Source organism: Sceloporus occidentalis, unplaced genomic scaffold, assembly GCF_023333645.1.
Source record: "Sceloporus occidentalis isolate IW3139 unplaced genomic scaffold, rSceOcc1.0.p SCAF_2, whole genome shotgun sequence".
In the NCBI taxonomy this organism is placed as follows: Eukaryota; Metazoa; Chordata; class Lepidosauria; order Squamata; family Phrynosomatidae; genus Sceloporus; species Sceloporus occidentalis.
In genome coordinates, this window is record NW_028316982.1 from 92,457,283 (window position 1) to 92,483,190 (window position 25,908).

Below are 25,908 nucleotides of genomic sequence, written 5' to 3' on the forward strand. Positions count from 1 at the left end.
GTTATTTTATATAAGGAACACCATTTTACTCTCCCATTGAATTTAATGAGACTTGAGCATCCATGGATTTTGGTATCCATGGGGGGGTCCTGGGACCAAACCCCAGCAGATACCAAGGGCCCACTGTATCACACTCACACTCTCCCCTTTCCTCTTCCCACAAGGCTGGGAGAAGGAGTTGAGACAATTTGCTTCTGGTTTGGCAGTGTGATCCAGACTGATAATCTGTTGTTAGCATTAACTATGATTTGTTAAAAACAACCCATTTTTAAATCATAGTTTAAACAATCTGTAGTTAATATTACTTGCATTTCATTGGTTAAGACAAATTAGGATTAAGCGAAAGGGAAAGCTTTGAAGCCCCTTCTTTCTTTGAAACTTCTCTGAATGGGAGTAGAGGAGCATGCGTGTCCTCTAAGTGTCATTGGGGTTGTCCCAGCTCATTTGTATCATGCTAAAAACTATGTTTGAAACACAGATGGATTTGTGGCCCTACATATGTTCTTGTACTGTTGCACTCATCAGTTCTAGCCAGCATAGCCAGTGGTGAAAATTACTGAAAATTGCAGGACCACAAGTTGGCCACATAGGTTAGCAACATTTGAAGACCAACTATCTTGATTAGGCTATTTAGGAACACTGTATCAATGAATATACAGTGCTCCCTTACTTTATGCGGGGATCCGTTCCAGACTCCCCTGCGTAAAGCAAATACCACCTATGCTCGAGCCCCATTTAAATGAATGGGACTCGTGCACATGGTGGCACGGCGGCACGCGCGCACCATGCGAGTGCACCCCATTCATCCTTATGGGATGCGCCACCCCTTCTCCCCGCGCAGCTTTCAGTGTATGCTGAAAGCCGCGTATGACGTGGGTGAGTTGTAGCTTCAAAATGAGGCAAAATTTCAGCATAGCCATCAAAACCTGTTTTTACAACTCCAAGATTCCTCAAAAATTCTTCAGAAAGGAGAAATTGCATTTCTGGAAGCTTCCAGGAGAGAAATCTCTCCTCTAAAGCAAGGTGCTTTTTCCAAACAAGAAACAAACCCTTTGATTGTGTGCAAGTGTGGGCAACCGCTAATGGTCCTGGGGCCAGTCTTTGGCCCTGAAGACTTTCTTAAGGGCAGTGACATCCCTAGGGTTGGTGTCACCCGGTGTAGTAACTCATGGTGTCAACCCCCTTCCCCGACCACCTCATATTTCTTTTTTTTAGTTTATTTAACATACAATAATGTACATTACGTACATCATCTACAAATACAAAAAAACCCAGAAGCAACCTACACCCACAGAAACAACAACAAGAGAAGATACATCAAACGTCACATACATATGCATATAGTGGAACAAACAAACAAACAAACAAACTGAAAAGTACAAATGATAAAATATTACTAGACATTACAGATTTCCAAGTGACTAATCTAAAATTTCCTGTGCTTAGAATTTAATCTTTCATCTCTTAATCTAACTGTCTAATTCTTATACAAAGGTAGTATCTATATTTCCATATATATTTTGTATTTATATATTTACCTAAATTTTATATATTTTAAGATTAATTTATACAGTTCCTTTTTTCTATACTTAACATAAATTTATATCTCTAATTTTTCATTTCATTGAATCATCTTTAGCAAAATTCTCATATATTATAACATGTCTTGTTTTGAATTATTTTGAATTACCTTTCTGTAATAATTTGTCCTGTATTATATTTATTGCTGTCAACCATTCTTCATTAAACTTGTCATCTGATTTATTTCTCAACAAACTTGTCAATTTATCAATTTCAATAAGGTCTAATATTTTTTCGTACCATTCCGATATTTGGGGTGTTTTATTAGTCTTCCACATGGAAGCAGAGAGTGTTCTGGCTGCAACTAGAAGGTAGAATAATTTCCTACCACACATTTTTTTCTAATTCTTTATTATTCCTAAAATAAATATTTTGGGATCTTTCTTGATTTTTTTTTGTAAGATCTCCTCTAGTTCCTTATTTATTTGGGACCAAAAACTTTGGGCTATAGAGCAGGACCATCACATGTGAAGAAAAGTTCCCTTCTCTTCTTTACACTTCCAGCACTGATTTTGATTATTTTGGTTTATTTTTGCCAATTTAGCCAGTGTAAAATGCCATCTTATAAACATTTTCCCTCATGTTGTAATTCAGCGTATGTTTTATTTTCTTTTTCCAGATCCTTTGCCATTCTTCCATATAGATTGTTTCTCCCATATCCTGTACCCATCCGACTGCCTCCCATTTCACACCCTACAGAATCCTTAGTAATGCTTTTTTGCACTAATGTTACTCGTAAATCATCATTCCCATATGCCACTGAATGTAATGCTAATAGTTGTGACACAAGCAACTAGCAAAATTAAAATTGTACCTTCACATTACAATATCATACACACAACCTAAATTATTTACATATACATAGTGTAGATGTGGTTAAAATATGATGTTTTAAAATAAAATTTAAAATTAATATTTTTAATTTCATTAAAATAAAAATTAAATTTTCAATTTTGAAATGTTAATTTTAAAAATTCTGTGGCAGCTCCTTTTTCCTCCCACTGAGCTTTGACCCACTCCCACGATCTGTTAAAGCATTTTAAAGGGAAGCAGGTGAATGCAGCAGGCCCATTTATGCCAAAAGTAAATGTCTGAGGAGCAGTGGTGCCACCACCCTTAGGGTCTGCCACTGTCTAAGGGCCACACTAGGCCTGAAAGTGTGTGTGTGTGGTGGTTTTCATACATCCTGCAAATGGTAAGAAATCAACTTCTGTCTTTTTAAAACATCTTAGATATGGGTGCGTTTGTGGTTCATGTACACCATTTAAAGTTCTAGAGACCTCCAAGGATAACAAAATTCCAATTTTGTCATATTCAACCCCCCTGCTGTGTACATGGCTTAGTAGAGCCAGAAAAAAAAGTCCTTGGGTACCACCCTTGATTTAGTGTTTAATAATTTGCTTCTAAGCCCTGTTCAGCTGTTAAGTATTAGACTCACAGCAGCTGCTTAAGATGTTCTTCCCTAGGAAGCTTATGGAATTCATAAGATTCCAGAGATCTTAGCGTGTTTCTGATTGACATGGCTAACACCTCATTAGTTTTTTTAGCTAGAAAGATAGAAAAGCTATTGAAGATATCACCTACATGCTTTCCCCTGACATTCAATCATATCTGCTGTTAATATTTTATTTAAAAATGGTTGGAAGAGTACAATAGAAAGGCCATTCTTGTAAACAAAAAGAAAATGAGAAGGTCACCAATAGAGCTTGGAAAAGTTGTATTTGGGGACTACAACACCCAGAATCTCCCAGCCACTATGGTTTTGGGCATGGCCACTCAGCATGACCACCAACTTAACCACATGGGAAAGGTTTTTTCTTTTTCATTTTTTAAAAACCGGCTTAATGCAAAGTCTCAGTCCATCTGTCTGTTATATTGCCGTTTAGTCCATATTGTATTTGATTTTCCACTCTACAGATGGTGTTTTTACTGTTCCATATTTTTCAAAAGGATGAGACATGAGCCAAATGATTTTAAATAAATATGCCGCAGGCAGTCTTTGAGCAGAGGATTTACTTATTAAGTGCAAAAGGCTGTTTTTATTTGGAGCCCATTTTGGCAGGAAAGAAGGAAAGCTCTACATGAAAATTATGTGACTGAAGTGATAGTGGTTGTGCTTAGGATTTCTTTTCCCACATGGGTCAGGTAGAGTATGCCAGTGAATGGTAACCTGTGATATTCACACATGACTCCTTTAGGTCTGCATTTGAACAGAACAATTTAATTCAAAGGCAGTTGAGAAAACAAGAAAAGCCAAATAACCTCTCAGTCTTGTATTTTACAGAGACTGTCTCTAGCCCTTTTGGCAGCTTTCTTTTGGACCAGCCTCAAATTCAGATAATCCCAGTTTGGCGAGGAACTGAGCCTTGGGTTTCTTAGCAGCAATCCAAGTTGGCTAGTTGCCTTCATTAGAATCATTAAAATGCTACTAGAGTGGCATGCAAGCCATGCCAGTTTTTAATTTTCCAGAATTTTCCATCTGGCACAATAATACAAAAATGAAGAGACTAAGAAAAAAACAAAAATGCCCCAGACCTGGCCCTAGGAGATTGGCCATTTTATTTGGAAGTTAGTGCACTCTCTTTTAATGTGCCTTATCCCTGATGGGATAAAGGAGCATTTATTTTAAAACAGGTTTTATCATATTTGCCTGTGGCTGGGCGAATGCAGCCCGGATACCAGCCGCCCTCAGGCAAATGAGATAAAACCCGTTTTAAAAATAAATGCGCCTTTATCACATCAGGGAAAAGAGAATGCACTAATCTCCAAATTTGCCTCTGCAGCTGTAAGACAGAGATTGCAAGCTCTCAGTGAACCTGTGATGCAGAGTTAATGGTTTCTTCTCTTCATCACCACTGACTAGAAGATTGGCTGTGACCTAGAGAACTGCTCATTGCCTTTTCTTTTCAAGATCATAGCCTCCTGAGTTGGCTTAAAAGCAGAGGCACAAAGCTACATGGCCATCTGCCAGCAAAAGTGGAGATAGTAGGTTAGAAATAATGGAGTTTGACACCACTTTAATTATCGCAGCTCCATCCTGTGGAATCTTAGCATTTGTAGTTTTACAGGGTCTTCAGCCAAAGAGTGCTGGTTCCTCACAAAAACTACAAATCCCATCATCCTGTAGATTGGCACCATGGCAGGTAAAATGGTGTCAAAATGCATTATTTCTGCAGTGTAGATGTGCCCTAAGTTACTCTGGTAGATATTGTAGTACTATCAGGATAGTTTTGAAAAAGTTTAATTTTCTCCAGTTATTATTACCCTTTACGTTAATACACAAAAGGATGGACAAATCCTGCTTCAGGTTGGGTTAGTTTGTTTTTTGGCACATATTTACATGTTTGTTAATCTCAAATTCTTTTTGCCAAATTTATGGAATTTTTTGAAAGATTCAATAGGGACAGCTATTCCGAGTTTGGAGAGGATTATACTGTATCTATGTGCCATGTAGCTGTTAAAGAAAAAAAAACTCTTTCAATAAACATAGGCAGCAGGCCCACAAAGAACTATTAACTGTTCACCAGCATGATAAAGATTATCAAATACACAGGGATTTAAAGTCACTGGAATTTCATGAGGTTTTAAGAGTTAATGTCTGTGTAGAGATCTGAAATTTTTCCTTTTTTCTACTTTAATTTTTTAAAAACTCTCAATTTTCCATTGAATGTATGAAGGAATTTATGAATTTTGAGAGGTTCATAATCAAAACACAAATCAAATGAAATTGTTGCCTATCACAAGTTTTGCTTGAAATCCCAGGTGTTCTGCTCATTCCTGATTTTGCATGATTCTGTTGTGCTCCAATTTTGCACATGGACCATTTTATGCCCAAAATACAGTGTCTGCCATTGCAAACCACATCATCTTTACACTTTTACTTGGGCTTGGGAATGCACAAGGATGTTGTTTGTTACACATTTCAAAGCTAACCAACCTGGTGTGCATGAACCAGACTATTGTACACGCAGGAACCATATTATCCTTTTGATTATGCAATTTACTGAATCTTTCTTTGCTTAGAAATGTACCAAACTATGTGTAAAATTTGTATTTTAAGATAAAATGAATCCAGAACTTTGCCCTATGGGAAGAAATATGTTTAGAAATGCATGTTTTCTGAGAAAATACATATAGAATATGGTATTTAAGCTAATACAGACACAGAAATTGAAATAAATGGAATAACAATGTAATACATAAATAACATAGTAATTAATTATAAACACAAATTTAAAAAAATATGCACATTTTTTAAATTTGCAGAGTAATATGGATGAATGAACTCAGACAAAACTGACTCTCTATTCCTCCAAAATCTCACTTGAGAAACATATTTTCCAGTGAATGGAATTGATCTTATTAGACAAACTTATGAACATTAACTTGAAACTAGGTCTAATTTGCACTGCAGAAAAAAAAATACAGTTTGGCACTGTTTCAACTGCCATGGCTCCACCTATGGAATTCTGGGATTTATAGTTTGTTGTGACACTAAAGCACTCTGTCAGAGAAGGCTAAATGTCTTACAAAACTACAAATCCCAGAATTACATAGCACTGAGCCATGGCAATTAAAACGGTGTCAACCTGTGTTATTTCTGCAGTGCAGATTAGACCTCATTTCTTCAAGTAAGGCTTTTCTTGATTGTAGGTTTACTCCCCTAATCGGATTTATTTCCAAGTAAGTATATCCATGGGGCACTACAAGAACTGAAGCAGACTTGTGGGAAATGAATGTGTTTTTTCTTGTCAGTTCACAGCCTCATGGTAAGGCAGAGTGAAATGGCTGCTGAGAGGTGAAGAATGAAGAAGGCAGCTTATGCCCTGTGGCATGTCCTCTGCCCCCTAACCTGGGTTCTTGCCCACAGATGGAGTGGGAAGTCCTATGTTGTCACCAATAGCGAAGTCAGATTCAACTATTGGCTTTTCTATATGGAATGGGAGTGCCATCTTGACTGAGGCAACAAAACATCTTGCTTCAGATCTGTCAGTTTAGTACCATGATAGAAGTGTCACAGATACTAATTATACCCTCTTACTTTAAAGATTTGAAATGTATCTTCTGTTATGTCTGGTTGGTTTAAGGGCATCTGTTACATTTTTCTGGCTCTCTTGAACTACTATATGGCCTTCCTAGATTTATCTCTGTGACCTGTAACTTTGTGGGTACTGACCAAGACCCTTGAGGTTTCAGATTGCTGCACCTAATAATTTATCATGGCTAACGCTGTATATCTTGAAATAAAGCCATTTTCTGTCTGTCTTGTCTTGAATTTATGTTTTAAATGCCTTTTCTTTTCTTTTTTTAGGAAGGAACTCAGGAGAAGAAATTCTCCTATGAAAAGCACATAAACCAACCATCAGATAATTGATCTTTACTGTAGCCAAGCTTAGACATAAAAGTCCTTTGTGCAACTTTCAGAAAAACACATCTGAAATATTTCTTATGCCCTGAGAACAGATTATTTTCTCCCAAATGATATTCAGTACTGATGCTTTGCCATGATTGTGTATGACTGAATGAAGGAATGCAATAGGAATTCCAGGTGTTTATGATCACACACAAAGGGTAATAAAAATGAGTCGAATGTTGATGACAACAGATAAACTAGAAGTTTTTAAAGAAAAGTACATATATCATTGATCACAAGCCTTGTTGTATAAAACTTAATTTTCATTTCTAACAGACGAAAACTCTGTGCCTATTGCTTGTTAGTCTAGCAGACTATAAACTGCAATATATATATATATATATATATATATATATATATAGAGTCTAGCAGACTATAAACTGCTATATATATATATATATATATATATATATATATAAAATTTGTCAGTTTTTGTTTTTGTTTAATGACCTTTCATTATTTATTATTTCTTTCATCTCCAGTTTATCTTGACCTTGGATAAAATGACATGTTTTATGACAGGGGTAGGCAACCTTTTTGAGCCGGGGGCCGGGTTGGTGTCCCTCAGGCGACTGGGGGGCCGAAGCCGGGGGGTGGAGCTTCAACCCTCCGGGGCGGGGCCATGTGCGGGGGGTGGAGCTTCCACCCTCCGGGGCGGGGCCGTGTGCCGGGGGCGGAGCTTCCACCCTCCGGGGCGGGGCTGCGTACCGGGGGCGGAGCCTCCACCCTCCGGGGGCCAGGCCTCCCCACCTTTGCTGGCCCCTGACGGGGCCCCAGGCCCCGTCAGAGACCGGCAAAAAAGCTGGTGGGGGCCACCAGCGCTGGAGGGCCCCCTGGAGGGCCCCAGCGACAGCACCGGGACTCCCAGAGGCCCCCTGCCGTCCCTCGGAGCCCTCCTGGAAGGCCCCAGGGATGGCAAAGGGCCCTCCAGAGGCCCCCTGCCGCCCTCGGAGCCCTCCTGGAGGGCCCCAGGGACGGCAGCAGGCCCCCCAGAGGCCCCCTGCCGCCCTCGGAGCCCTCCTGGAGGGCCCCAGGGACGGCAGCGGGCCCCCCAGACGCCCCCTGCCGCCCTCGGAGCCCTCCTGGAGGGCCCCAGGGACGGCAGCAGGCCCCCTGCCGCCCTTGGAGCCCTCCTGGAGGGCCCCAGGGACGGCAAAGGGCCCCCCAGAGGCCCCCTGCCGCCCTCGGAGCCCTCCTGGAGGGTCCCAGAGATGGCAAAGGGCCCCCCAGAGGCCCCCTGCCGCCCTCGGAGCCCTTCTGGAGGGCCCCAGGGATGGCAGCAGGCCCCCTGCCGCCCTCGGAGCCCTCCTGGAGGGCCCCAGGGACTGCAAAGGGTCCCCCAGAGACCCCCTGCCGCCCTCGGAGCCCTCCTGGAGGGCCCCAGGGATGGCAAAGGGCTCCCCAGAGGCCCCCTGCCGCCCTCGGAGCCCTCCTGGAGGGTCCCAGAGACGGCAAAGGGCCCCCCAGAGGCCCCCTGCCGCCCTCGGAGCCCTCCTGGAGGGTCCCAGAGACGGCAAAGGGCCCCCCAGAGGCCCCCTGCCGCCCTCGGAGCCCTCCTGGAGGGCCCCAGGGACGGCAGCAGGCCCCCCAGAGGCCCCCTGCCGCCCTCGGAGCCCTCCTGGAGGGCCCCAGGGACGGCAGCGGGCCCCCCAGACGCCCCCTGCCGCCCTCGGAGCCCTCCTGGAGGGCCCCAAGGACGGCAAAGGGTTCCCCCAGAGGCCCCCTGCCGCCCTCGGAGCCCTCCTGGAGGGCCCCAGGGACGGCAACAGGCCCCCTGCCGCCCTCGGAGCCCTCCTGGAGGGTCCCAGAGATGGCAAAGGGCCCCCCAGAGGCCCCCTGCCGCCCTCAGAGCCCTCCTGGAGGGCCCCAGGGATGGCAGCAGGCCCCCTGCCGCCCTCGGAGCCCTCCTGGAGGGCCCCAGGGACTGCAAAGGGTCCCCCAGAGACCCCCTGCCGCCCTCAGAGCCCTCCTGGAGGGCCCCAGGGACGGCAAAGGGCCCCCCAGAGGCCCCCTGCCGCCCTCGGAGCCCTCCTGGAGGGTCCCAGAGACGGCAAAGGGCCCCCCAGAGGCCCCCTGCCGCCCTCAGAGCCCTCCTGGAGGGCCCCAGGGATGGCAGCAGGCCCCCTGCCGCCCTCGGAGCCCTCCTGGAGGGCCCCAGGGACTGCAAAGGGTCCCCCAGAGACCCCCTGCCGCCCTCAGAGCCCTCCTGGAGGGCCCCAGGGACGGAAAAGGGTCCCCCAGAGGCCCCCTGCCGCCCTCGGAGCCCTCCTGGAGGGCCCCAGGGACGGCAGCAGGCCCCCTGCCGCCCTCGGAGCCCTCCTGGAGGGCCCCAGGGACGGCAGCGGGCCACCCAGAGGCCCCCTGCCGCCCTCGGAGCCCTCCTGGAGGGCCCCAGGGACGGCAGCGGGCCTCCCAGAGGCCCGCTGCCGCCTTCGGAGCCCTCCTGGAGGGCCGCAGGGACGGCAGCGGGCCTCTCAAAGGCCCGCCGCCGCTGCCGCCGCGGCTGCCCATCGCGGCTTTTCGCCGCTCTGGGCGCCGCCATTTTGGGCGGCAAAATGGCGGCGAAGTCTCGCGCGACCTCCCCCAAGGTCGCGCGAGATTTCGCCGCCATTTTGGGTGAAAAAATGGCGGCGCCCATAGCCCGAGAGGCCGCTCTGGGCGCCGCCATTTTTTCAGCTAAAATGGCCGCGAAGTCTCGCGCGACCTCGAGGGAGGTCGCGCGAGACTTCGCCGCCATTTTGCCGCCCAAAATGGCGGCGCCCAGAGCGGCGAAACGCCGCGACGGGCGGCCGCCGCGGCGGCGGCGGCAAGGGGAGGCAGGGGCCGGTCGCCAGGCCTCCGCGGGCCGCATCCGGCCCGCGGGCCGGAGGTTGCCGACCCCTGTTTTATGACATGAACTTGAATTCTAGTGCTTTTTTATTGCTTCAAAATGATTATATATATATATATATATATATATAATAATTTGTTTTATTTATATACCGCTATTCCAAAGATCATAGCGGTGAACAGCAAGTAAGCTAATTAGCAAGTAAGCTAATTTGCCCCCAACAGTCTGGGTACTCATTTTAGCGACCTCAGAAGGATGCAAGCCTGAGTTGAGCTTGGGCCCTTTTGCTGGTCTTGAACTCGCAACCTTGTGGTTTCGAGTGAATGGCTGCAGTACAGGCATTTAACCACTGCGCCACCAGGGCTCCATATATCTGTGTGCATTGTGTCCTGATGCCACTGTAAATGTTATTCCTTCAGAGGAATGGATTTAGGTTCAGCCTTTTTTGGGCCTGCCGTGGACTGTGCCTCTGTCCAGTTCTGGAGGAAACTGCAAGTCACAGCTCAGTCCAATCAACAGCATTCCCTGACTTCCTGTGTAGCATTTTTAGGGGGATACATTTCCTTGAGCATGATGTGTCAATGAAATCTCCTTCTTCTGACTCAGGGGTAGGCAACCTTTTTGAGCCGGGGGCTGGGTTGCTGTCCCTCAGACAACTGGGGGGCCGAAGCAAAAAAAATAAATAATTAAATATTTTTTTAAAAAATTAAATATATAAATAAACCAGGACAAATGTAGGACAAAATTTTCAAATGGAAGACACTTTTTTTAAAAAAATGGAGGACACGCAAAAAAAATTGCTGATTTTTTAAAAAATGTTAATATAAATGCATGTTTCTGAGGCTTCTATAGACAATTGCCCCCCAAAGGCCCCGGCAGCAATCGGCGGCAGGACCGGGCTGGGGCCAGTCCCAAGGCCTCGCCGGGCCACATCCGGCCCGCGGGCCGCAGGTTGCCTACCCCTGTTCTAACTCAATTGCACATATCTAAATCTGTCCAACCCAGCCCCCAGACCCACTCCCCATGCAGCATGGTGGCTGTGGTATTTGCTGACTTCCTTCCCGGTGTTTGTTTGTTTGTTTTTTTTATTAAAAAACAAAAACAAGTGATATTTTTGTTGTCTCAGACTATTCAGTGGCAATGGCAACATTTTATTCCCTTCCAGAGGTTGGTTTTTTCTTCCAGTTCCTAAATATATTGGAACAAAAAAATCCCCATGGAATTTGTGTGGACCAATACCTGCAGTTCACACTGTGTTCTTTGGCCACAAACTCTTCTTCATTGCTGCTGGGGGGTGGGGTGGACAAGGTGAGGCAACCAGCAGCAGAGATGTTCCCCTGAAGTTTACGTATCCCACTGTTATTGTAAAAAAGAAGGCATGTCCATATCCAATCTCACAACATCCCGTCAATAGACACTGAACAAAGACACTGAAGAGATCTGAATGATGTCTGGCTAGGTGTTGTAACTCAACTTCTGAAGGACTCAGTTCAGGAGGAGATGGCAGCTTACTAGGAAGAGGCAGTTCCTGATAGTGGGGCTGTCTCTGAGTCTGAGGAGATGAGGGATGGGGCAGTGGGTTACCCTACTCCCCAACAGGAGATGGCAGAAGCTGAAGATGCTGAAGATTACACACACCCATCCTTCATTGAACAATCAAGAGTGAAGCACCAAGCCCATCAGTGGTTAAATCTGAGAAGTTAATTAATTAGGCTCCTGGTGTTGTTGAGATAACTGGCCATAAATCTCCCAGCAGCTCTTCTGTATCTTCCTTGTTCTCAACCATTTTATCTGGGTGACTGATGGAAATCTGGCTCTCTCTTTGGCCTCAGACTGGCTATGTCTTTGTTTATTCCTTGCTGGCTCTTGTATCTTGATTTCTGACTTGTTAACAACTCTTAGACCAGCTGATGATAAACTTCATGCTTATCCTTTCATCTGACTTGGACTGAACTGACTACCATCAGCTCTTACACAACAACTACCTGCTTCCTTGGGTACTTTCTGGCTTGTGTTCAGGACATCAACCTGCCTACAGTGCTGTGAGAGCTGAGTGATGATTGGTAAAGTTGCCTACAATATTGTGAGATTTGAATGATGATATTAGTGAAGTTGCTTACAATGTCATATAGTTTATTTTGTCCTTCTGCTGTCCCTGACAACTTCCACAGGGACTAAAAAAATCTGGGAGACTCAGAGTAGATATAGAAGCAGCACCAAAAGACATTAACCAGCAATAAGTGAAGAGTTATGTTGCAAGACAATAGCTCTTACTTCTTTGTACCAGTTCAGAGAAGCATCCATTCTTGGAGGACTCTGGCATATTTCCTTTCATTTCTACGTGTGGCCCATGACCTGAGAAGGGCTGTGTGCTCATACTAACAGAATGAGGTCCCCCGCCCCGTTGAGGCCATGGGTATTGCCTATTTAATCTGCAGAGGTGAAAGTAAGGTAGTTACAACAACACTAATAGCACATTGCTTTGGGTGTTTAATTAGAAGATATTGCCAGTGTTTCTGAAATTATCATAAATATTGCTCATTCTTATATTTAATATTTGCTCACAATTTTTACTTCTTTCTGAGAATGTCATGCTCTGTGGAGGGCATTTTGCAGGGTTTTCATATCCCAGTCATTTTCTTAGTGTTTTCAATGAATCCACCAAAAGTAACTAAGTTAGCCTGGGAGTAATTTAACAAGTGAGTATTAACTGTAGAGATTAGGATTTGAATAATGCTCAGCCATGGAAATCCATGTGTGATTTTAGGCAAATCACACTCTATCAGCCTTAGAGGAAGGCAAAGGCAAACTCTCCCTGAACATATCTTGCCAAGAAAACACTGTGCTAGGTTTGCTTTAGGGTTCCATAAGTTGGTAATATTTAAAGTCACACAACGCCAACAAAGAAAGCTGTCTCCTCTATCAGAGGTTAAAGGTTTCCGTGGGGACTTGAACTTTTTTTTTTTGCAATGCCACCAGTGGAGACTTCTTCCTGCCCACTGCTGTGGCACCAAATGTGGGAATTTCTAGATGTCCTTGTGGTTTCTGTGTGTGATGACTTCATTCTTATAATCTCACCCCTGGACACTACCAACCTTGAACCACTGCTGCCAACAAAGACACTGTGTGTCAGAACTCAATTGCTTCAGTAGCACTTTTATAGCATTCCCAGAACCCTATGTGTATCAAACAAAAACGATTTATTAAACAGAAGTTCATCATGTACATAAGGTTATGGTTGCAGAATTTCAAGACCTAGTTATTACAGTTACATATTTAACACATCTAAATCCTAATTGACTAACACACGTCACTAATTCTTTCCATCTCTTCATAATCCTATCTGTGTCCATCTTAATCTAATTTCTATCTCTGACAGACTCACATCTCTGACTGTATCATAGACACCAGTCTTTTAAATATCCCATTTGATCATTCATCCAATTCCCATTCACTCCCAACATTCCATTCTTCCATCCCCTCCCAACACATCCTTACCTTATTACATATATACTATACATTGCATACATAAACATATTTTACCTTAATTTTTTGAACAGACACAACAACGTTTTTACAAAAGTCCAGAACATCACAGTTTTCTATGTCCTTTTAACACATTGATCCAATGCACTGCTTAAATGGGCAAGTGAGGAAAGAGACAGCATCTTGAATAATAAGCCACATATATTCTTCATACGGAAGACTTCATATTATACAGGAAAATGCAAATAAATTTCAGTTCATCCATACTGGTTCAATTCTGTTTGTATTTTTTCCCCTGCCACCATTGGAGAAGGTGGAAGGAGCAGGATTAAGAAACAAGCTTTAATTTTAATTACTGCCATATTGAGGCAAGTTGTCTTTGTTATTTGACAAAGCTAGAAAAAGGCTTCAGATTCATCAGTGTTGACAACAGATATTTAGGTCCCTAAAATATAATACTGCTCTGTGTTTACCGAGAAGTATAAACTGGGGAGTATACTACAATATGTGTTTCAGATTATACCCCTAAACTTTCTTTAAAAATATAAACTATGGTAACTATTTGTTGAAGCTCTTTGTGTGCTATAATGAGATGAATAAGATTCATTTTCAACTGCTAAGAAGCAACATGTTAGTACTTACTTTCCGGTGGTGGGAGAAAATCTTTTCACAGATTTTGGTAGAACTCTTCTCTTACATAATTCTTTTTCTTGGGGTGAAATATGTTCCCCCAGGAAACCTGTTCCCCCAAATTTGCACTTGCTGCAGTAATGCAGCAGTGAGACGTTTGCAAGGCACCTTTGAAAGGCAGGTAGAATGTATTTTTCCAGATCCATTTCCCCTCACACACACCCTGTCCCCCAATGCTCCCTTGAAGGTTTCTTTCTATTCTCAGAGCCAAATAGAGGGCTGCATGTTTTTGGTCAATCAGCATGCAGGGAAGGGTTAAACATTTTCAGAATGAGGGAGGGAGGAAGAGCAATTTTATTCTCCCATAAGAATTTTCCTACAGTCTCCAAATTTTTAGCGTTTAAGTAATTTCAAATGTCCATTGAGTGTTTAGAAATACACGTTAGGCATCCAAAGAAAAGGAGCAAGGAAAGTTGCCAAGGAAATGTAAACACAGCAAATATGAGCTCTAGGTGTGAATGATTTTCAATGTCTTATTTTCTGTAAGGGTAGAAATTTGGAGAATGAAGGAAAATTTAATTGGGAGGTAGAATTCATTTTTGGGGGAAAGTTCCTCCTTTTGCCCTCCACCCAATAGCTATGATTTGCTTCCCACTCTCTCAGAAAATGACTGCTCAGTAGACTGGAGGAGGGCAAACATTGTCCCCATCTTCAAAAGGGGAAAAAAAGAGGATCCCAACAGTTATCGTCCAGTTAGTCTGACATCTACAGTATACCAGGAAAGATTCTAGAGCAGACCATTAAGCAGAGAGTCTATGAACATTTAGAAGCCAATTCCATGATCACAAAGAGTCAACATGGGTTTCAGAGAAACAAGTCATGCCAGAGAAATCTTATCTCTTTGATAAAATTGCCAGCTTAGTAGATGAAGGGAATGCTGTGGATATAGTATATATTGATTTCAGTAAGGCTTTTGACAGGGTTCCCAATGACATACTTGCAAACAAGCTTGTAAAATGTGGGCTAGACAAAGTAACTGTTGCATGGATTTGTAATTGGTTTACCGGCCGAACCCAAAGGACTCCTTTTCATCCTGGAGAGAAATGACCAGTGGGGTCCCACAGGTCTCTGTCCTGGGCCCAGTGCTATTCAACATCTTTATCAATGACTTGGATGACAGAATTGGGGTCATACTTATCAAATTTGCAGATGACACCAAATTAGAAGGAATAGCTAATACTCCAGAGGACAGGATCAAAATTCAAAACGACCTGAATAGACTACAAAGCTGGGCCAAAGCTAACAAAATAAAATTCAACACAGAGAAATGTAAGGTACTGCACTTAGGGTGGAAAAATGAAATGTACAGATATAGGATGGGGGACACCTGGCTGAATGAAACTACACGTGAAAGAGATCTAGGAGTCCAGGTAGATGACAAGTTGAACGTGAGTCAACAGTATGATGCGGCAGCACCAAGGCCAATGCAATTTTAGGTTGCATCAATAAAAGTATAGTGTCTAGATCAAGGGAAGTAATAGTGCTACTATATTCTGCTCTGGTCAGGCCCCACCTGGAATACTGTGTCCAGTTCTGGGCACCACAATTCAAAAAGGACATTGAGAAACTGGAGCGTGTCCAAAGGAGGGCGACTAAAATGGTGAAGGGTCTGAAAACTATGTCTTATGAGGAACGACTTAGGGAGCTGGGAATGTTTAGCCTGGGGAAGAGAAGGTTAAGAGATGATACGATAGCCCTGTTTAAATATTTGAAGGGGTGTCATATTTAGGAGGGAGCAAGCTTGTTTTCTGCTGCTCCATAGAACAGGACCCGGAACGGTGGATGCAAGCTCCAGGAAAAGAGATTCCACCTCAACATTAGGAAGAACTTCCTGACAGGGCAGTTCGACAGTGGAACACACTTCCTCAGACTGTAGTGGTTGGATGGCCATCTGTCAGAGATGCTTTGATCGAGAGTTCCTGCATAGCAGGGGTTTGAACTGGATGGCCCTTGTGGTCTCTTCCAACTCTACGATTCTATGATTCTATGATACATTTGTGTTACAGTACAGTGGTGTCTACTCTGTCAGTGGAGTGATTAATCATCTGGTTTTTAGTCCAAACTTTAAAGGAATTATCCAAAATGTTGATCCTGTTTTGTGGAAAGAGCTTAGCAACTTAGGTGCTTTAAACCTGAGTGGATTTGCCACTACTGACATGAAAAGTACCAGCTACCACTGTCAACCAAATATTAAGAACCCTGGGTTGGATCCGAAGATAACTCAGGTTCACAGGGAATAAAAAAAGGTTTCACATTCCTTTCCTCTGATCATCTGCAGCTTTCATGATGCCTCTTTTGTTGGAGGTACATCATGCTGTGGACATACAATGGGGCAAGGAAAACATGGGGGAGAGAAGAGGGGACAGAAAATATTTCTTCCCTGAATTTCCTCCAATTAATTTATCTTAAGCTCTAAGCCTGAATTGGTGGGATTCCTCCCTCACAGCAGTCTCCCATATGTCGCAGAAAATTGTCCAACAGGTCCCTACACCCCTTCAGATAGACGTTTTGAGGGAAATGCAAATGGCCACAGGAAGGAGGAAGGGATGAGAAACTTCCTTACTTATAACTTGAACCTAAGTTCCAAGCTCCCAGTATTTGTCTCATAACATATACAGTACGTTTGCCTGTGAACAAATTACTGCTGTTTGTTAAAGAAACTTTCCAGCCTGGCTGTATACTACTGAGGCAAAAACAAATATCATTCTGGAAATTCTGAATAGACGTAGGGGTTGTTCCCACTAGGTGAAACCCCGCGTTCTGAATCGAATCCAAGGAGTGGCGTTCCTATTAGGATCCGATTTAAACCTAGAATGGTTCTAGAGCAACCCACAATCGTCCCCACTACAAATCGAATCGTAGAGTGGGATAAAAATTTAAATCGAGTTTTCCTCATTTTACGCGTGTTAAAAAAACACTAGGGTCCGACCTACGTTTTTCCATTGATTCGAGTTAGGAACCGGAGCATTTAAATAGGAACGACAACCTTTGAAATCGGGTTAGCTGGATGGGAGGAGCGGAGTGCGATGGGGCTGGCCTTGGGGGAGTTGCCCTTTCTGTCCCCATCCGTCATGGCTGTCGCCATTTTTGCTTCCCTCACCCCTTTGTCCGCTGTGGTCTTTCAATAAGAGATAAGGATTATTTTTATTTTTTATTTTAATGGTTTACAGGCGCTTAATCACTTCAGCGCATTAAGCGCCTGAAGTCCCGGCTGCTCAAGCGCCTGCATCTGCCGGTGGATTGCAACCTCCCCTCTGTGTGGGGAGAGCCCATTTCTAACGGAGGAGAGGAAGGAAGGGAAGGCTCCTCTCGAAGAGGCATTCCCTGCCCGCTTGGGCTCTGATCTCGCCCAGACAGGGAAGGGAAGGCTCCTCGCGAGGAGGCATCTGATCTCGCCCAGGCAAGGAAGGGCTCTGATCAATGGGGGGGGGGGGAATAGAGCCTTTCTCCCTCCCTTTCTCAAATGGAATCTGCCTTCTCCTCCAACCCTGGAAAGAGAATCTTTGGGAAGAGTGCTCCCTCCCTGCTTTTCCAGCAGCCTCCTTCATTGATCTCTGTGCTCTCTGAAGGGATTCTCCCTGGCTGTCTTGGGAGACATGAAGAGGGGATGCTGTCATGCAAAACCTATCCCATAGTTCCTCTGGAAAGAGCTTGGGTTTCCTAAATTCGCTTTTCCAGCAGCCTCCTTCATTGATCTCTGTGCTCTCTGAAGGGATTCTCCCTGGCTGTCTTGGGAGACATGAAGAGGGGATGCTGTCATGCAAAACCTATCCCATAGTTCCTCTGGAAAGAGCTTGGGTTTCCTAAATTCGCTTTTCCAGCAGCCTCCTTCATTGATCTCTGTGCTCTCTGAAGGGATTCTCCCTGGCTGTCTTGGGAGACATGAAGAGGGGATGCTGTCATGCAAAACCTATCCCATAGTTCCTCTGGAAAGAGCTTGGGTTTCCTAAATTCGCTTTTCCAGCAGCCTCCTTCATTGATCTCTGTGCTCTCTGAAGGGATTCTCCCTGGCTGTCTTGGGAGACATGAAGAGGGGATGCTGTCATGCAAAACCTATCCCATAGTTCCTCTGGAAACAGCTTGAGTTTCCTAAATTCGCTTTGCCAGAAGCCTCCCCCATTGATCTCTGTGCTCTCTGAAGGGATTCTCCCTGGCTGTCTTGGGAGACATGAAGAGGGGATGCTGTCATGGAAAACCTATCCCATAGTTCCTCTGGAAAGAGCTTGGGTTGCCTAAATTCGCTTTGCCAGAAGCCTCCCCCATTGATCTCTGTGCTCTCTGAAGGGATTCTCCCTGGCTGTCTTGGGAGACATGAGGAGGGGATGCTGTCATGCAAAACCTATCCCATAGTTCCTCTGGAAAGAGCTTGGGTTTCCTAAATTCGCTAAATTCACAAACAGTCAATGAAATGGAAACGATGCCAAAAGATAAATCGCTTCCAAATATTCCGGATTAACGTTACGTCATTCTGACGTACTATTGATTGACAGCTCCAAATAAAGTATGGAGGAGAAGAATCGCTTTATTTAAACACCGATTTCATGCCAAGTAGGAACGCTTGCAGGTAAAAACTTCGATTTAAATAACCAGATGGGAACGATGAACAAAGCGATTCGGATAGCGAGATAACACCAGGGTTATTTTGAATCGGTTTTATTAAAAATGTTGTATTTTAAATCGTTTCAAATCTTAAGTGGGAACAACCCCTTTGTCTCCTCTTCTATAACTTTGGGGCTATACAGATTGGGGGGAAAGGGGCAGCCAGAGACTGCCCCTTTCTCCCCCAGATGGAGGCCGCAGCAGACAAACACCGCGGCCTCTGGCAGACCTAAAGAGAACCTGCTCTCGGTCATGTGCGGGGCGCCATTGGCATCCTTGCGTGCAAAAATGATGTCCATGCAGCATGGTGCTGCTTGAGTGCTGCACTGCGCAGACATAATTGTGTGCCCCATATGTATGGGTGCATGTGGTTTGTAGCATGATTGTAGGGCTGGGTACGTGCGGATGCCTTGCCCTACAAAACCCTACTTTCGGCCCCAGGCCGGCGCAAAGTGCTGGTTTGTACTGGTCCATAGTCTCAACCAGCAATGTGTTTACTTGGTTTCCCTATGCCAGGAATTGTTAACCAAGCCAGCCACATCTATAGGTGCCTGCCTCTTTGTTTACAGATAAGTCTGCTTCACTAGCCACACCCCAGCATGTTAAAAAAAAGCATAGATCTAGAAGTTTGACCACAAAAAAATTGAAATTGTAAGAAAAGTAGAGGAAGATGAAAGGAAAAATAAAATAAAAATATTCCTGGGTATATGCTGGGAAACATTCTCATATGGTCTCTAGACACTTTAAAGTGTTTTTGGTTTGGCTTGGGTTTTTAAAACGTATGCAAGGACAAAAATAATTTTCACAACAATCAGTGCAGAGAAATAGAAACCAACAACAAAAAAGCAAGAACAAGAGGCCTGTTCCACAAGATCTGAGAATTAAAAGAGAAATTTAAACCAACAATGGGGATGCTCTACGATCAGAAACTGAAATAAAATACACAACGAAGCTGAAATAAAAAAGGATGGAAACAATACAGAAGAACCATATAAAAAACGTGAAAGGACAAATGACACATGGGAAGAAAAAACATACGAAGGTGAACCCCAAATTTGGAAAATGAGGTGAAAGCCGCACTTAAAACAACTAGAAACAATCAATAACCAGGAACAGATGACATACCAATATAACTTCTACACTCTACAGTGGTAGAATCAATATCATTGCTAACTAAAATATGCCATCGAATATGGAAAACAAAGCAGTAGCCCACAGATTGGATATGATTAATATACATTCCTATATACAGAAAAGGAGACACAAAAGGTTGCAGTAACTACAGAGCCATTGCTCTAATCTCCCATGCAAGCAACGTCATGTTCAAAGTCCTGCAGCAAAGACTCCAACAATTTATGGAGTGAGAAATTCCAGAGGTACAAGCTGGATTCTGGAAAGGAAGAAGCACGAGGGATCATATTGCAAACATGATGGAAAATGGAACACACCAGGGAATTCCAAAAGAAAATCTGCATGTACTTTATTGACTACAGCAAGACCTTTGAATTCATAGAGCACAAAAAGCTATGGAATGGTCTCAAAGAAATGAGAGTACCATTAAAATAATTAATGTCAAGGAACACATTTACTTGTAATGACTTTCCCATAGCATTCCTTTTTTTTGATGAAATGAGAGCATAACACTATTTTTAATATTTTACCTATTGCAAAATAATATGACTGATGACATTATTACAGAGCTTCAGAAATGATAGCTTATTCTAGGAGTTACTGTACAAAAAGCACTGGGAGTTACAGTACAAAAAGTAACTTTCCCTAGTGCTCTCATTTTTTTGGGGGGGAGGATCATTTTGGTGGCTTTTTTGCTGTCGTTAGAAATTTTTTTTTACTTACTAAGGGTCTGTATAGACCAGACAAAAGGCCTGGCATTGGGGTGGAGGGGTGTGTGGGACGATTGCACGCCGCATGCCCCAACTCCACCCCCAAGATGCTGGAAAACTGCCAGGCTGACCAAATGGCGGGCAGATCTGTGGTGTTTCTTCAGTGTAGCATTTTAGACATGCTAAGACAAATGGTGGGAAGCTGCCACTGCAGGAGCAAGGGTGGCTTTTTGCCAGCTCCAAAAGGAGCAGCTTTCTGCCACTTATTTTGCAGCTGGCAAATTACTGGAACAGGGCTGCAGTTCCAATGCAGCACTCAGAGGGCTGGTGGCAAGTGGCTCCTTTGGGGCCGCCTGTTTAGCCCCTAAATGTAAAAAGTGTAAATGGAGGATAATGAAAAAAAAGTAACTAGTAATTGCAAACATATTACTTAGGAGAAAATAGTGCCTAGTGTGTTACTTCGGAGGATTTATGTTTGAACCTCTCAAGAAATGAATTGGAAAAAGATCAGGCATTATGACAACAGTGAGTGTCCATCTCATACTTAGGCTTGTCACCAATCCATGTAACCTTTAGAATAATTTTTCTTTTTCAGAGGTGTACAGTTTGGGGGCTATTTTCCCCCTCCCACAGTCTTTGCAGGACCCCCTTCTCCTTCAATCATCCCAGATCCTGAAAAAATATACCAAATTTGGCAAATCCTGACCCTGAAAGTAGTTTAAATGTCCCTGAGTCTATAATAAGCCAAAAAGGAGCCTTTCTTTATAAACTGAAAATTACCAAATAGTCACTTCTAGTATTAATAAAAGATTGTTTTGTGCATGAGACATGTTCAGGGTCATCCAGATAGTCTTTAGATAACACATTGCAGATCCCAGAGGTTTGGGGGGATATTGTTTGCCATTTTTGGATGATTTTGGGATGTGTGCATAGGTTCTGGGCCCGTTGATCAACACTGTCCATCCTGGTCTTGCTCAAACAGTTATCAGCTTTACTTTTGATCCCATTTATTCTTCCCCACAAATCAAATTCCATCTGGTTGAATTCCTGGTTGAATTGCATCCTGCAAATGGCTGTTTCTGAAGATTCCTCTATCCCATTATGTGTGTAGCTATTGCTCTTAACATGTCACAAGTTGCCCTGAATCAATGGTGTGGGAGGGGGCATGGTAAAGACTTTTCCACCCTGCAGTGACAGTAAAAGTTATATCCTGTTCATATTGAATATTTGTAAATTGTCTTTTTCTTCAAACAGGAGGAACTCAGATTATGCAAGGAAAAAGAGTCATGATTTATGACTGAATGAGTCATATATGGACAAGGCTCTGCTGGGCAAGGAACAGTATGGAAGATCCAGTCAGCCAAGAAGAACTGAGGAGATTAATGGAATTCATCTGGTCCACTTCTGAAGGGAATGTTAAAAAGAAAGTCAGTGTTCATGCATATCATATTAAATGTACTCCTGCTCAGTACAGTGACATCTCTCTTGCTAGCTTCCTCTTCTTCCTCCTTTTTTTATTTCATGGAATTGTGTATAAATAGGTTTTATACCCATTATACACAAATACACTTTTTTTGTTTAGCTAGATGAAGCAAATGGCACTTTCAACAAAAATATTACATATGACATCAAGAGTGTGAGGGAATGCCTTTCAAGTTTTCTGCTTAAGGATGTAAATCTTCCTCAGTATCAGTTTCATGAGCAAGAATGAATAGTTTAACCACTTTTCTCCAAACTGCAAGAAGGTTCTCAAAACCTACACAGTTTTGAATGATTATTTGCAGTTTGGGATTTATTATACAAAAAATAATGGGGGTTTTGTGCATAAAAGCAGAATTTTCTGTGCAGAAGACAATGGTCTCTGAACAAGGAATTTGCTTTTCATGCCAAACATAACATTTTGTGCAGGATTAAAACATTTACTAATATTTTTTTCCACCCCTACTGTATCCTTGGGAAAGAAGGTACATATGCCCCACCAATCCTTTTCTAACTGCCCCAGCTATTTTTTTTCAAGTCCACATTTTTACCTCTCAACAACAGCAGGCAAAATTTTACCATGGGCTGTCCCTCTCAAAAAGACACAAATGAAAACTATGGGGCTGAACAGACTGCCCCTAAGGGGTGGCCTGCAACTGTCTCTTTATTCGCCAGATTGGGGCTGTGGCAACTACATGCCGCGGCCCCGATCTGGTCTTTCTGCAGAAAGGACACCATAGCTGCTGGTGCCACAGCTTTTTGGTGCTCCTTTGGCACTATGTCATCTGGATACAGGGCCAGAGGAGCGCTGTGATGCTGCCCACTGTAAGGTTGGGTGCATGGCATGATGGTGGCATCAGGGCAGTGTCAAGGCGTGTGCCGCGTGGATGCCACACCCCCACTCTGTCCCCAGGTCGGCTTTTATGACTGGTCTGTCAAAGCCCTACGTCTCAGCATAAGCAAATCGATCTGTTTTGTTTTCTCTCATATTCAGCTTTTCCACACAACCATTTTTCATTTTTGAAGGAGTTTGACATTTTTAGTTAGCTCTTACTAAAACTTGAACTGAAAAAAGTTTCCATTCCTCTACACAAGCCAAATTCAATGGGTATAGATGATCACAGTATGAAGATGACTGTATTGTACCTGCTTGCCTTAGAATTATTAATGATGAGATGCTAGTCTTAGATAAAAAAAAAAAAGGAACATCCCTAATTTTGCACCAAGAACATGGTTGAAGTCACAGGGGTTGAAATCTAGACCCTTTGAAGAGTCAAGTAATCAAAGCAATCTGCCTTGATAGACAAATTTCTCCATTTTGCTTTTCTCCACATTTTTCTTTTAAAAACCTCAAATTCTTTGCATCATATTTATGAAAAAAGTAAATTTTGGTAGGTTTGTTGATCTGGTACTAGTGGTGTGCCTTTAAGTCATTTTTGACTTAACAGTGAACCTATCACAATGGGTTCTAGGCAAGATTTGTTCAGAGGGAGCTTTCCTTTGCTTAGGGAATGAGTTCTATAAGCAATATAGAAATGTACTTGCTATTGCTTTGCTTTCCTCTGAGGTTGAGAGTGTGATCTGCTGAAGGTCACCCAAGGGGTTTTCATGGCCAACTGGAGATTTGAACTTAGGTCTTCAGAGTCATAGCTAGGTCTCCTTTGATATGTCTCAAGCTCTGGTGAATATTCAATTTGCTTCATTTTTAAAAAAATATACTAGCTTAACTTATAACTTTGCTAAGTTACTATTTACAAAAAAATGAACCAAGCCAAATATTCAGCTTGGAACATTACTTTTTCTGTGGCAGTATTCCTGGAACTGCAGTCCCAAGAATAACTTTTCCAAGCTGTGCTCCTCATTCCTCCCTAGGTATTCCAGAAAAACAGAGAAAACTCATCAATGTAAATTGCAGACCACTGGGTTGCAATTTTAACAATGCTTGTTTGTGACAAGAAAGACAAAATGGGACAACAATATAGTTTTACTTTCCTTTCTACATTTTTCCCCTTTAGCCATCCTTCCCACTTTCCCCCTCATTTTCCTTACAACGAATGTTTCTTCCTTTTACTGAGCATCATGGAAAGTGTAGTTATGGTGGGATTTTATATGACAGAAACTTTCCAGTGAAAATTAGCCAACATAATCAACATAGAAGCTTTCAGACATTTTCATGTATCGGTGTTCTGTACCTTTGAGACAAACATTCAGAGAAACAACAGGGATACACAATGTATTTTGCTGGGCCAGTGAAGGGTGTTTTTTAAGCAAAGAACAAGAAACATAAAACCTTTCCCCACTATAAGAGGCATGTTCTGGCTTCAATCCAGAGATGTAACATTCTTAGGTCACAGTGAAATAAATGTGACTTAAGATGTAGCATGGGTTCTTAAAAGGAAGCTAATTCGCTGTACAAAATACAGGGCTACTTTTGTCTGTCTGTCTGTTTGTTTCACTTGTGTTTGAAAGAGGTTGCTTTAACCAGAATGCTCTTGGTGGCTTCTATTGGTGTAACTGGGGAGGGAGGGGGTAAACCAGTATAACAGGGGGTTGTTATTTTCCCCTGACATTGCTTATAATAGTATAAAATGGAGAATCACTGAACTATTAAGGGGGAAAAATACAAGGCTACATGTTGATGATACAACAAAAAGCAAAGCCAAGAACTTTTCAATACATTTGTTAATTTATTGTGTCTGCTGTCATATTTCAGTGTCATTTGTGGGTGTACTAAAATGTGTTAATAAATTATATGAACAGTAGTAGGATTTCAGAAGCTTTTTGTGCACTGTGAGTTTCCTTGTTTTGTATGTATGAAAGCCTCTTTTTAAAGAGTTGTATCTATTGCTTTGAGCTTCATGAGACAGAGGTACATATTTGTTCTTACAGTGGTGACAATAAATATTAACTATCAGACACCCTTATATAAGTATTGAAAGTTTACCAAGAATTTGTCCATACGTCATTTCAACATTAAAGACTATGCTTCAATAATATTTAAATTAATTCCTTTTTGCTAACTGGGGGGCTGTACAGACAGCCCTGAAATGGCGGGCTGGAGTTGCCCATTTTAACTGAGGAAGGACGCTGCAGTTGCCAAACCGTGTGGCGTCCTTCCATAGTAAAAAGAACCAGGTTCTTCCAGGTTCTTTTTGTGGTGTGTTGCGTATATCACGCGTGCGCCATTAGCACTTGTGACGTACACAATGTGCAGTGACATGCAAACACTGCATGGCAGCAGTGTCATCATGGCGGTGCCTGGACAGGATGCCAACATGATGCCACCGCCCGTATGGACTAGGGTTCCAAAGCGTGCGGTTGCTGTGCACTCTGGAACCTTTGTTTCAGCACTGGCACGCCGCTTTTGGCCGGTGTGTCTCGGGCCTCAGACTATATTCTTCTCAGACTGTTTTCTTCCAAGGTATATGTTAAAGAACCAACGGGCTTGAAAGAGAACCCCTCACCCAAAAGTTGAAATGCTTTTGAGACCCATCTCGATAAAACATGAAAGAGTATTATTTGTTTTGTTTTGCTTTTTAAAAGAATCCATGTAAGCATTTATGTAAAAATTATCATAGGTGATCTACAATCAATCTGCACAGAGTGGTAAGAATGGGTGATAACAGAGCAGCAGCTTCAGGTAAGCTACCAGTTCAATGCAGCAGGACTAAGACATAATTCACAAACCACGTGTAAATGGGTTCTTAGAAGGAAGCTGATTTTAGTAACCATAAGGGACGTAGCCAAGGGGGGGGGGTCTGTGGGGTCTGGACTCCCCTCTTCCGTTAGATACAATGAATGGTGCATGCCCCCACACCCAAGCCCCATTATAATAGTGGCACTTAGTCTGGACCCCCCCCCTTCCCAAAATCCTGGCTACGTCCCTGAAACCATCATGGAGTCTTTGACATATTGCCATGCTAAACAAGAGCAGACTGTGTCTAAGTGGTGGAGAAAGCACAATAGCTCTTCCAATTTAATCAAAGGCT

At 43.2% G+C, this 25,908-nt stretch overlaps 1 protein-coding gene across 3 annotated transcripts in view; it reads left to right on the top strand.

Moving 5' to 3' along the window:
- The window catches only part of LOC149318697 (5-hydroxytryptamine receptor 7-like), an 88,422-nt gene extending 63,784 nt beyond the window's left edge, over positions 1-24,638 (top strand). For 2 of the 3 annotated variants that reach the window (XM_089510301.1, XM_089510299.1), the window contains exon 3: positions 21,695-24,638. Coding sequence is in view for 2 of the 3 variants with exons in the window: in XM_089510299.1 (XP_089366425.1) it covers positions 21,695-21,737 (43 nt within the window). In the remaining variant the exon portion in view is untranslated. Of the gene's footprint in view, positions 1-6,892; positions 7,021-21,694 lie in introns of those variants that run through there. The other variant, XM_089510300.1, reaches the window with a different exon arrangement.
- Positions 24,639-25,908: the final 1,270 nt, after the last annotated feature.